This window comes from Dermacentor variabilis, chromosome 11 (genome assembly GCF_050947875.1).
Source record: "Dermacentor variabilis isolate Ectoservices chromosome 11, ASM5094787v1, whole genome shotgun sequence".
Classification (NCBI taxonomy): domain Eukaryota; kingdom Metazoa; phylum Arthropoda; class Arachnida; order Ixodida; family Ixodidae; genus Dermacentor; species Dermacentor variabilis.
This window is the reverse complement of record NC_134578.1, coordinates 17,915,490-17,928,309: the sequence shown is the minus strand read 5'-3', so window position 1 is coordinate 17,928,309 and position 12,820 is coordinate 17,915,490. Positions and strand designations below refer to the sequence as shown.

General features: G+C 41.2%; 1 protein-coding gene across 7 annotated transcripts in view; it reads left to right on the top strand.

The window, feature by feature from the left end:
• rdgA (retinal degeneration A) overlaps positions 1 to 12,820 on the top strand; it is a 442,041-nt gene that overhangs the window by 407,681 nt on the left and 21,540 nt on the right. For all 7 annotated transcript variants that reach the window (XR_012824466.1, XR_012824467.1, XM_075674835.1 and 4 more), the window contains exons 16-23: positions 332 to 502; positions 2,815 to 2,837; positions 5,849 to 5,943; positions 6,302 to 6,381; positions 8,357 to 8,426; positions 9,811 to 10,093; positions 10,602 to 10,637; positions 11,604 to 11,644. Coding sequence is in view for 5 of the 7 variants with exons in the window: in XM_075674835.1 (XP_075530950.1) it covers positions 332 to 502; positions 2,815 to 2,837; positions 5,849 to 5,943; positions 6,302 to 6,381; positions 8,357 to 8,426; positions 9,811 to 10,093; positions 10,602 to 10,637; positions 11,604 to 11,644 (799 nt within the window). In the remaining 2 variants the exon portion in view is untranslated. The remainder of the gene's footprint in view (positions 1 to 331; positions 503 to 2,814; positions 2,838 to 5,848; positions 5,944 to 6,301; positions 6,382 to 8,356; positions 8,427 to 9,810; positions 10,094 to 10,601; positions 10,638 to 11,603; positions 11,645 to 12,820) is intronic.

Genomic DNA, 12,820 nt, shown 5'->3' with positions numbered 1-12,820 from the left:
ATGTATAAATGCATAACTAGAGGGTGTAAAGAACATGAGGGTCTTGTTGGAGAATGGAGCTCTGGACTTGAGGAGAGTACGGTCAGGCAGCTTTGAGGCACCAAGCAACATGTGCAGGGTTCTGTGCATCGCACGGACCCTTCAGAGTGAATGCGCATGTGTTTCGGAGGTCACAGCTGGCGATACTGTAGCAGACGAACACAGCACTGTGCGCATCGCAAAGAAGAAGTTGTTCTTGAGAAGATAAGAGTCTCTGAGCTCAGATAACTGCAGGTATTGCCCAAGTCAACTGGTTTTTTATTGTTCTCTCTTCTTTTTTTTTTGTCTGCAGCCTTTCCTCCAGGCGGGTGGCCATGGCACGTGCCTATGCCAGTGCCGAAGCGCCCGCGTCGTGACGAGCAAGACCATCCCGGTGCAAGTGGATGGGGAGCCCTGCCGCCTACTGCCGTCGCTCATCGAGCTGCATATGCGCAACAAGGCCTGCATAGTGGCCAAGGCCAAGGTGGGCAAGGGTTTTGGCTTTGACACTGCCTTTGGCTTACTCATGGAAGAGTGTAACACTTCTTTGAGCAATACGAGCTGTGCTTTCCATCCTTTAACTAACAAGCCCGTGCTGTACTTGTCCTAGCTGTTTTCACTGTTACCGCCAAAGAGGAGCCGTACTTGTCTGGTCCAGAGCACCTGCTACTTTGCTTGTCGAAGACAAGCTGCGCTTGTCAACTCAGTTCACGTATCGAACCACATCATCACTTCACATTACTTTATTTCCTGAAAAACCTCTCCATGGGGTATTGCATTAGGGAGCGTTACAAAATTTCCTCAGGATGTCAGTTAGCCAAAAAGGTTATCGGTTACATTCTTCAGAAAACTCGATGGAAAGGTGACTGAAGTGATTTTCAGTAAAAAGGCTGTTCTGTTGTGCTGCTGTGCGTGAAAAAAAAATGGAACGGAGAATGCAACAGTATGAGCACATGGGCATGACACTTGAAGATCATAGCCAGTGTGATGAGATACGCATGCTGGGGGTGAGATAAAAGGCTAAATTTGAGTTTCAGCACTTGAACATACTCTTCAATGCTTTCATTCCCTTTTGTTATATGTTCAGATAATTACACCCGAACATTACACATGTGCTGAAGGAAAGTCTCTATTTCGGGGTAGACGTCTTCGATTAACATTTTGGATGAATATAAGGTAAACCACTAGTATATTTTTTAAATCCGGTTATATAATATGCAACAATATGTTGAAACAAGAAAACCATTTCTATGAAACAACTTGGGGGTTAAAGTGTCAAGTAGATATTGTCCATAAGTAACATAAGAAAAAAATGCAGTAAATTCTAAAACTAGACATTAGCAAGATGTAAATTTTGGTGCATAAAGACTATTTCCTTTTTCTTTCTTTCTTTTTTTTGTTAGATGATCAATGTTATTGCCAGAATAAATACGTGTTCTACCTCATTTCCCGAATTCACGTCCCAAACAAAAATACCTCCATTTTATCCGGTATTTGTTTTAACTTATAAGCATATATTCTTTACACACTTATATATGTGAGGCACTTTTTTATTTACTTTGTTATGCCTAATAATTCATCAATACAAGTTAATTATATTGGTAAGTTAAATATATGTGTAATTTGTACAGTTGACCTACAGTGATGTAGCGCTACCTCTCAATGAAAAATGTTAACTATTTTGGTAGTAAAGCTAAAATGTTGCTAAAAAATATCTTATGTCGTTCTGTGCATTTGTGGGAAACAGATGTGGCTACAGTCTGTACTTTTTAACCCACTCAATGCCACTGATGTACCGGTACAATTTTGCGTTTCTGACCAGCCGTGTCACTGATGTCAGGTAGGAATGGGAAGACCATACCGAGAGAGCATTTCTCATTATCCAAGTTATCTTTTTTTTGCATCTGCATAATGGAAAATAAACGATTGTGTTCATTTCATAATATCCGAGAAAAAAAAAACGACACAGGAGTTGCATCACCTCCGAAAAAAAACCTGGCACTAAAAAGCTGAAATGATTAAATTTTGACTTTTTTGTTACCTCTAATGCACCGTGTACTATTTGACGATAGAATTTGTGAGCTACCGACATCAGTAAAATTTCTGTGGCGAGGAAGTGTAAACTACGTTGGCAATGGGCGCATAACAGTGCTACCTAATATAGTCTCACATTCTTATCTGCCCTCATTTAAGGTGGGGAAGAGAAAACAGAAGCGTATTATTTACAGCAGGAAAATAAGACAAAGTACACCACTGAGTGTTAAAATTTGACCTGCGTGCTTTTTTGTTTTTTCTTTTCTTTTCTGCGTTGGGGCAAATGCGAAACCGTCACACACGAAAGCTGTGCTGACTCAGTATTAATTCCAGGAAACCAAGAGCATTATGAAGCTGTGCCAGACTACTTGACACAATATAACATGTGCACAGAATCTACACCTTCATAGCTTTCATTTCATTGCCGCAGGAAGTCATTTGAAAGTGGAGGGGCACAGATTATGATTTACGATAAAGAGTCCTTTGCACTCCGATGCCACTATTAAAGGTATTTCCATACAGCATGGAGGTTTTACACGCTTCCTAAGATAGGGGGTAGGTGGAGTTAGTATCTCAAAGCAGACGGGAAAATGTGCTGTTTGTTGTTCAAGCAGTGTGACCTTGCTTCCCATGCCATTGTGACAGACGTGTTAGCTATCGGATCAGTGGTCCTTCGTCTGAACAATGACTTATTGTGTTGGCTCTGCAATGAATGTCTTCCGAGTCCTTGATTTTCATTTTTCTTTTTCTGTCGCATTGCAGATTCACAACCAAGTGCCAAGCCAGTAAGTCATCAGCTTTTCTTTGTGATGCTCTGTTGCATGTAATAATAATAATACTTTACTTTGTAGCTGGTCAATCGTTTAATTAAATTTCCTGCCTACCTAAACATGTTAGTGCTTGTGAGTATGGCAACAAAAAGAATGCACATCGTGTGACATCAAGAATACTAAAAAAGAAATCTCCCTCTCGCCCCACCCTAAACTAAAAAAAAAAATGAAAATCTGGGTTAGGTGCAGTGCTCTTCACAATCACTCGGAGCTCTTTTTGAGGTTCTCTAATAAACATGCCTTCAAACCTTTTATATTTTTTGCTTAAATTGGTTAAACCTCCTCAAGTTTGGAGAATAGCAGCCTCCTTTTTATGATGAACGTGAAAGAATCTTGAAATATTTGTGCCTGGTCATAAGTTCAGCTTAATAGAAGTGCACTGAATGTATGAAAAACAAACAAATGACCAACAAATCATTCAGCTTAACAGAGTACTTGTCTTTACATCACCTATCCCAGAGGTATCCCGCTGCAGTTGGTCTCGCTTGAAGCCAGTGGTTACTTTGATGACAAGGCTATGTCACCTCGTATTTCTTCACGTCTCTCATAGCCACCACGTTGCTTTTGGATGTTACAAAGACCACTTAAGTGAAACGCTAAATGAGTTTAAATTGATGAATTCCTAAAAATTCTATTTTCCTTACGGGTGTGCGAATACCGAATAGCAGGTATCGAATCAAATATTAAATGGAATGGTGAAAAAACAAAAGCTGAATATTGAATTGAATATCAGAAAACTTTAAACAAATATTTATGCTTCCAAATTGTGTGCAAGAAACACAGAACTGCACATGCTAAGAAAGCTAATCACATTAATTAATCACATTACTTAACAGAAATCTTGCTGGCTATTAGTAACTTAGATACCCATCAATCGAGATGCATAGTATGCTCTCCTCTTGTAAAGAGAGCGCCAAATTAGTATGCCTGCACTGATGATAACGCAGTTCGTACATGAAGGTCTGAGAAATATTTTTTATCGATGGAATATCTTTCAAAACATAATTCAATGCATCTTTCCCTCTGATGTTGAAGAAATAGCGAGATTGCCTTAAATATCAATGGTGTTTCCACTTTAGTACTGTGCTTAATGGCACTCTTCTGTTGCTTAGAAAGTATTGTTTTCCCATTTCCTTCCACAAAATGGGCGGGTTCTTCCACCTTTATGGCAGTTGGTTTCTGTGGGTTTGTCATCAGCTAGTTGTAAGGTCAATCTGCGACAGACAAAAGCGGGGAATGCACATCATGTCCCTCGGCACCGCTCGGCGCAGTTATTGGTGCCACTTGTGTTGACTGCGGTTGGCGCTGACGGTAAAGAGTTCCCAAATGGGGAGGCCCATGCCAAGTTCGCGCAATGTTCCTGTCCCGCCTCCCCCCCCCCCCTCCTCTTTTCTCTTTTTCATCTGCATCTATCTGCTGCCTGTGTAAACGTGTCTGCACCTGCAGTTGTCAGCATGCTGTCACATGATATTGTGGAGTCTGCCATGTAAATCTAAAGCTAGCCTTGTGACGGGTCACTCAAAGCTACGAAAAGAGATTGTTGTGCACCTATGAATGGCAAAGGGCCACCGTACGATATTTCGCAAAGATGGCAGCTGGGAACATGCAACGGTCATCCTATGCACTCGCTTTCATTGGCGAGACGGTTTGTCGGCCTGCTAAAAGTCGTGTGTCTGCTGTGAATAGATTTGCATTGATTTGGTTACGTAACCTCAGTCGCCGACACTCGACGGCGCTGCTGCGATTAAGCTCAACAGGCTAAAAAAAGAGTACTATGGAATAAAGTTCTAGTACACTCTGCTATTGGTGTGGCCGTGACGAAAATTTGCTGCCAGTCGATGTGATGACGGGCCGCAAATCATCGTGGACAGCTTCACACTAATATATTCCTATGGGTGGCTCATCAGTGATTGGTTGCGAAATCATGTGTATGTGTTAGATCTACAACCGTTGAAGTGTAGTTCGTGTCCGCGGTTGACCAGCTGGCATCTACCACGCTTGTTTGTGCGCTTGCATTTTGGTAGAGGGCTCCGAGCTGTTCGAATCTGCGTGCGTGTATACTGAACTAGCGTATTAGGTGCGATCAGCGTGCCTTCCCGTGGCTAACCAGGCTAACCATGGCTAACCATGGCTAACCAGGCTAACCATGGCTAACCAGGCACACACTCGCGTGCTTCCCATATGCGCCGTTGTTGTAGTTTCCTCTGTCCACGTCACATTGATCATTTCGATCGGTATCGTCGACCTGAATGAAGCTTGTACCAAGAGAGATTGTGCGCCGTGAGAACGCTGTGTGCATCAAGGCATTGACCACAACTGGGTCGTTCACCAAATGTACTGATATTCTAAAAATCGAATATTTGAGAAATTGAGCATTATATATTCTATTCACAAATCAAATTAATTGAAAATTTGCTATTCAATTCAAAATTTAATATGTGAGTATTTGCATGCCCCTAATTTTTGTTGGTTTCGTAGTAACAGGTTGATTATTGGAGGAGGAGGTGACCGGGAAAATTTCATTTCTCGAATTTTGCGCTGGAACCACAGGTACTACACTATGTCAATGTGACGTCACAGATTACCAAGTATGTTTTCGCATGTTGGCCGTTGTGGTTAAGTAAATGTTCTTTAAACTTTCTAACTTCAGTCCTTGGCTTTCTTTTACAACAGTGTAGTTCATTTTTACTCGTAGGTATTTAACAAGCCCCGAGCAAACAAAGTCACAATCTGTGACATCACTGTGAACTGGCGTGAAAATTTCAAGGTGGCGTCACCGCCCATATTTCATTACTGAATCTTCTCTGGCTTACCAAGCATGTGTTGCAGTAAGAGTGACTTTTTAGCATTATGCAAGCGTAATTTACTAATACTGCTTGAATCATTCTTTCTCTTTAGTGACCCCTTTACAACTTCACAAATCAATCAATCGTGCATCATGACTCTGTTTGCCATCTTTTTGCCAGGTTACCACTGGAAAAGCTGACCATTGCCATCCGAAAGCTGAACATGGCTGATTACGAGAATTATCACTACGACAAGGAGAGGCTACGAAGCCTATGTGAGTTTTATCACCAGTTGCTGTTCCAGATATAACAAACTGCACTTAGAACTTCTGATTTCAAGTGCTTGTTTTTATTTTATTGTGATAAGAAGTTAGTAGTCTTTTGGAAACAATGTTAATCTGTGTAATTAACCCTGTAATGCCAAAACACAGTTTCACATCAACGAAAATTAGAGCGACATGATTGTCTTTATTTCTGGCTGTAGAGAGTATACATTTGTATGAAAACAGTGAAACGGTAATAATATGAAACATTCTCTGAGTGCGGCCACATTATTGTGGGCAGGCAATCGTTCTTCACACTGTCTGCTTATGTTTTTGCACATTTTAACTTCCTTTTCCTCCTTCGCAACAGCCATACCGATTGGAACATTGACTGTGAACCCTGACACTGATCTGGAGAACGTCAGGCTGATGATCAACCAGTTGTGTTCTGTGAGTTCATTTTTTTGTTTTTTTTTCAAGTCTTGCATGTCTTCAATTGTTGCGTCCTGTTTTCTGTGCATGTGCGTATATTTATTTTCAGGTGCGCGCAAACAAAAATCTACTTCTCTATAACTGATACCATTATAGCAGGAGAATACTACATTCAAATAGAACATTACCAATGAGATTTTATATTTCCTTTGATATATACAATAATTTGCTCTATCTAGGTTCGACTGTACTTAACAGTGTAATTGGTCCCACCGACATCACTGCAATTTCTGTAGCAATGTTACACCGCATGTTTGCAGTGCATCGAAGGAATCGGAAGATTGGAAACCATGTTGAAAAAAGTTATTGCAGGTGTCTGTTGACTAGTCATGAGAATGGGATGGCATTTTTCAACATAAAAGCACGCGTTTACAATGGACAGAGTGCGGCGATCGCATTTCAGTGTTACAGTGTATAAGACTGGTCAAAATAAAATGAACACTCACCTAAGGTTGAAAAGAAAACAGACATATTTGTTTTCTTTCGGTCTTAGGCGAGTGCTTGTTTTATTTTGAGCATGTACTATGCCCACCTGACAAATATTCGTCGAACGTTGGACTAAGTGTATAAGACTCGCTGTGTTTATTCGAATATGAGGCGAGGTTTTTTTTTAACCTCGAAGTCCCCCCCCCCCCCCCCCCAGTGTTATATGTGAGGCATCAGATTCAGTTAGTATTTCAATATGGCGGCAGAGCTTCCAGCATATCCAAATTTTGGGTGGCAGCGCAAATGGTAGTGGCTAATAAGCCTTGGCAGATGAAGCAGTACTGTATTTTTGCGCAAATACCTGCGCCGAGAATTCTAAAAATTTCAACAATAAAGGTGAGGTGCGGGTTATATGCGAATTTTGCCTTTATGCGTGACTTCACAGCAAAGCAAACATTTTCCTACTGTGTGGCTTCAGGGTAATGCGGTGTGCACTGCCGTAAAGCCACTTCGTAAAGTGAAATTCGCACTGCCATGAACTCGAATCTCCAGGGGAAATTCGCATCTAGCCTGCCCTGATTATTCTGATTATTCCGAAGGCTCCCTAGTTATTCGTTATTTCAGGCTCAATTTCTTTTTCTAGGAACTCTCAACTGGGGAGAGTACCCTTGCCTTATAATTGTGACTGCCTTATGATCTAGTAATTACGGTCATTCATAAGTTGTACATGCTTATTGTGACTAGATCTGTAATGTGCTCCAGGTAATAGCTAGCAATCAACTTTGATCAGGTAATTTATTGCTTAATCGAGTTTGTAAATTTATGTGCAGAGCTAAACGATTCAAACATGATCATCGTAACGCATAGCTGCTGGCACTTTTTTCTACCCTATCGGCCGGTGCTGGGAACACCGAGCTAGTAGATTATGGTGTGCGATGAAAGGGAGTGTTTGTGATGGATTGTGACTGCGTTTGGCCCCCTAGTGATCACCCAGTGCTCACCAATTAGACAACAAGCTCCGGCCACCACGCGGTCCAAGTGTCATGTTTGAATCGCTAGACACTGTACACGAGCCAAAAAAAGCAACAAAACTGTATTTTTTTTAATATATATATGTTAGCTTTACAAAAAAAAAACACAAATCATGCTATTGGAATGGACCAGTTACCTGTTGGCAACATTGTGCATGAGCGGCCATATGTAAGCATAAAAAGCTTACTCGAACGCATTCAAAAGGGTAACTGTGGAGGCAAGCCTGTTAACATTCTCTAGTATTAGAGTTTCTTCCTCTAGTAACAGTCGTGCCAGCTGCACCAAAAAAGCAGTTTCAAAGATGATCAATGATAAATAATAGTGAATTAGATAACGGTGAATTAGCTCACATGACCCATAGCTTACGCAGCACTGCACGGAATTCACGAGATAGGAATTCATTTGACCCAGTTGTTGCGGTGCTCCTTGTGCCACTAATGTTGTGCCCCTTGGCGTATTGCACGTCTGTTTCCAGCTGGAAGGTCCAGACGCACAGAATCTGTCACCGTCCAAGAGGTTCTCACCCGACTGGTGCTTTCTGGATTGTGAGTAACTCTGGCTTCGTGATTGTTTGCGTTGGGGAAGGGAAATGTTTGGTTCTCGGGTCATTGCTGGACAGCCTCGAGAGGGCATCTAATTTAGCACGCATGTGCCAAGAAGAAATGCATACTGAACTGAACGGTGTGAATAGCGCAGATGACGGGGCGTTAGAGACAAACAAGAAAAATTCGCTGACCTGTTCGTATATCTATTGTCCTGTCGTCTGCTCGGTTCGCCATGTTGAACGAAAACAACACTTCCATTCTTAGCAGCCAACGCTGCCGCAGCTACACAAACAGTGCGGTCACAGATTTCTCACTCCGCATGTTTTGCAGTGAACTTGGTTTTGATCTGCAACACTTACTATGGAACATCTACTTCACATATTGGAACTACAACTTGGGGATCTTAGGTTATGTCAAATTGTGTAATGTTTGTACACCCTTGTGCTTCCAGTGTGCGACATACTAGTACTTCGTTTTGGCAGCAAGCACAGGCGGTGCGCTGTAGCCGCTGCTCGCAGAAGCATGCCACCCTACTCGTCTTGCGTAAATAGGATCAGACCTCCGGTGCCTTTCACTTAATAAATATGCAATTATTTGCAGCATAAAAATATGAGGCTTAGATGTCACTTCGAGTTACATGATGCATGCCTGTATCATTCATATGTGACGCAACACTTTTTATTCAAGAATGCGAGCTTTAACAGAAGTCTCTCTAGCCTTTGTGACAATGCCGTCTACGTATAAAGCAGAGTATGGTTCAATTCGAAGCTCTAATGCAGTCGACAACAAGTTTCTTTTACTTTGTATAGATAGTAAGCAGAAGTCTTTCTGGTGAGTGTGGAGAGCTCCTGCAACAATCTTAGTGCAAGGTGCATGAAGGTCTCATATGGAGAGCGAGTCCCATGGATTGGGATGCACTTGAGTTGCTAGAAAACAAACTCACTTTAGTCATTAAAAGGCTACTTTAACATGTGTACCCCCGCCCTTTATGCTGCACCACGTCTGTCTCTCCTCGTGACATTTGGCATTAACGAATGACCTTGCCATTTCTGGCTTGAACAAAAAAAAAAGTTGTTAACAACGGAGTGAATGAATTGTGCCTAAGAGTACCCTTGATTCATTGATTTATAGATTGTAAATTAATTTATTGTACCAGAGAACTACTAGAGACTGGTTTTTGTCATAGTGAAACAAGATTTTGCAGCCTTGCTTCCCAGATGAACGCCCAGAGGCTGTCCAGAGTTTTCTTTTCCTTTGGCTTTGGCCAAGGTTGTCCGCTGATTGTTTTATACGACTTGTAGAGAATTATCTAACAGATATGTGGAGATGTAAATAACATCATCTAGCATGTGTGTCTGTTTTTGTTCTTTCTCTTGCCCCTTAGCATGCACAGCGGAGAGGTTCTTTCGCATCGACCGAGCTCAGGAGCAGCTACACTACGTCGTCGACATTGGTCAGGACGGTGTGTACATCCTCGACCCTGAGCAATCACCGATCGCTCCAGAGCCGCCGCCACCACCACTGACATCACCCACAACAGAGGAAACCGGTGCCCTGGACAGTTCGTCCGTCTTGAAGGAGAGTGCGGAAGGCCTAGCAGCTGTAGCAGCAGCCACAGTCGAAGCTGTAGCCGAAGCTGAAACGAAGGAGCCAGCTCCAACGTGGAGGTGAGCTGTCCGACGGGAAAGGAAATAAGAGAAGGAATTTACTAACGACAACAGAAACAAAGCCTTGAGGCCACTGTTAATGTTAGCTGTTGGCTCATCTGCTTTTGCAATGACTTGCAATTTGACTACTCATCGCAATAGAAATAAACATAACCAGTGCAGTGAATGTACGATGGTGAAATAAATGCTGAAAAGATCCAATCATTACAATCTTATAGTGTTTAATCTGGATTGATTTTACATGCCATAGATATACAGCGTACTATTACTGGATGATGCCTATCATTGGAAGTGATAATTGTCTTAAATGCTGCCATTGAAAATTCATTGAACTGTGCTGTGAAATTGTGCAGAAGGTTATGTATTAATCTATACGGTTAGCCACTGTCATATTCAGTTCATATTCAGTTGTTCTAGGTTGACTGATGCCTGCTTTGGCCCGTAGCCTGATACATGAAAACATGATATACACAGCTTGCCTGACTAGATTTTTTTTTTCTCATTTTAGCCCCCCTACCCCCACACAAGACTGTAAGGAACAGAAGTGAGTACTGTTTAAAAATTGTATTAGCTTTTTTTTTTATTTCCTAACATTAATAATGAATAAAACTGAAGGATCGATCAGGGGCCACATTCAGCTTGCTTCTTTTCTTGTTTTCTGTTTTTTTTCACAAGAACATTATTGTTGTTGAGCACCTGTGTTTGCTGATAACATGACGACGTGTATAGTTGCCTGAAACCTGTTTTATTAGCCAATTCAGCTTATGAAGTGCTATATGACACTGTTTTGAATTCACTGCGCTGCTTTATTAAGCTGCCAATTTCGAAATGCAGAAACATTTATGCAGTTGAATTTAGGTTGACGTTGGTCAAAACTAATTGAGAGCCCTTTACTACAGCATCCTTCATGACCCGCTGTGCTGTTTTGGGACATTAAGCTCCACAAGTTATTTGTTAACACTTCCTAAAGACGGGTCAAATTGAGCAGGCAAGATGACAAGATAAGCAGTTGTATTGAAATTTCACGGCATAGCCGCCATTTTAGAATGAGCCTGTTTCTCATCCAAAATGCTGTGTGGATTGGGAGGTACACAGGCATATCTGATTGCATGTGTTCAGCTTCATTAGCAGTTTGAAATGTTATGCTGAATTTTACTCTTATGCGTCAAATGCTTCAAGAGCAGCCGAACAAGATTTTTAAAAAATGCGAGCTGTCTGCAAGTTATTACCGTTTTTCACCCCCTCAATACGAACATCGTACCATTTGTGCCCGCTCATACTCGCGTAACAGTCACTGGCACATCTGGCACACACTCGCGTACATACATTTGGACCTAATTATAGTGAAGTCGTATCTGACCTTGTACTTTCCGTTCTGTGTTTCAATTGTCTATCACTGTGAATCGGGGTGTGTGCATGTATGCCAGTGTTGCATTCACAGTGAACAAGCGAGTCCATTGTTTTGCTTATTAATCTGGCAGCGGTGACATCAGTGGTGCTTTGTTTTCAGAGTTGAGGCTGGAGAGCAGCTGCAGCCAACTTCATCGCATGGTATGTTTCGTCTGCTCTCATACTGAATTGGAGCGAAACATGCTTTCTAAAGAAAGCGTTCGCTTTGCATTCTCATAATTTTTCTTTTCTTCTTCCCCTCTTTCATTCAGTACTGAGCGAGTTTTGCTAATTAGCAGACTTACCCAGGTATTGCCAATGAAATGCGAAAAATTTTTCAAGTACATTGTGCACATGTAATCACATTAGTACTCACCTTCTAATCTTGGTCTATTTTTGGTGTGCTCATTTAACTTGTGCTTAATGGTCGGTGTGTGTGTGTGGCTGCCGTGATAAATGCTTTATGTCTACGTAGCATTGTTGCACTCCAGTTCAGGTCTTCGTAAAAAGAATAGAAAGAAAGTAAAAGATAGCGAGATGAAATCTACATATTTATCTTCATTCTTCATTGTAGCAGAAGTTCAGGGGCTTGAAGTTTGGTTAATGCCTTGTCTTATGATGGAGGGCTGCAAACTGTCGCAAAAAAACCTAAAGCTAACTGTGCTGTGCCTAACACTGATAAGAAAGCCTCCTCGTATGCTTCAAACAAGGCAGAAGTTCACAAGAACATGGAGGCTTAAGAGGAAGCTTTAGCTCGGGTGCCCCTATCTAAATACATGTAAAAGGAGAATTCGTTTTTCTCGGCAACCACTGCACTAAATTTGACGAGGTTTGATGCATTTAAAAGAAAAACTTAAGATCTAGTGACTGTTGGTTTCGAATTGTCGATTTAGATTGTCAATTTTTTATTAAAAATTGCCAAAAACCGATAATTTAAAGAAAATGATACTATCAAGTTTACAACTCTGTAACTCATCAACGAGAAATGATAATACAATTCTGTGAAATGCATCTAATAGTACATACAAAGCTGACAAAATTGATATGTTAACATGAATCTCAAAAAATGTAATAACAAGGAAATACAGCTTTTGCAGAACCCTTGTAAACAACGTAAAAAAATTCACACAAGATGTAAAATGACATATTGAATTTGTCCGCTTTCAATGATCTAATGGATGCCATTAACAAAACCCCACAATATCTGTTCTTGATGCAGAGCTATAAATTTTTAAGCTTCGTGCTTCTATTTTTTTCAAACTTCCGAATTTTTGAAAATTCCTGTAACAAAATTCAGGCCCTAAATCGAAATTCCACTTCCAACAGTCACTAGAATTT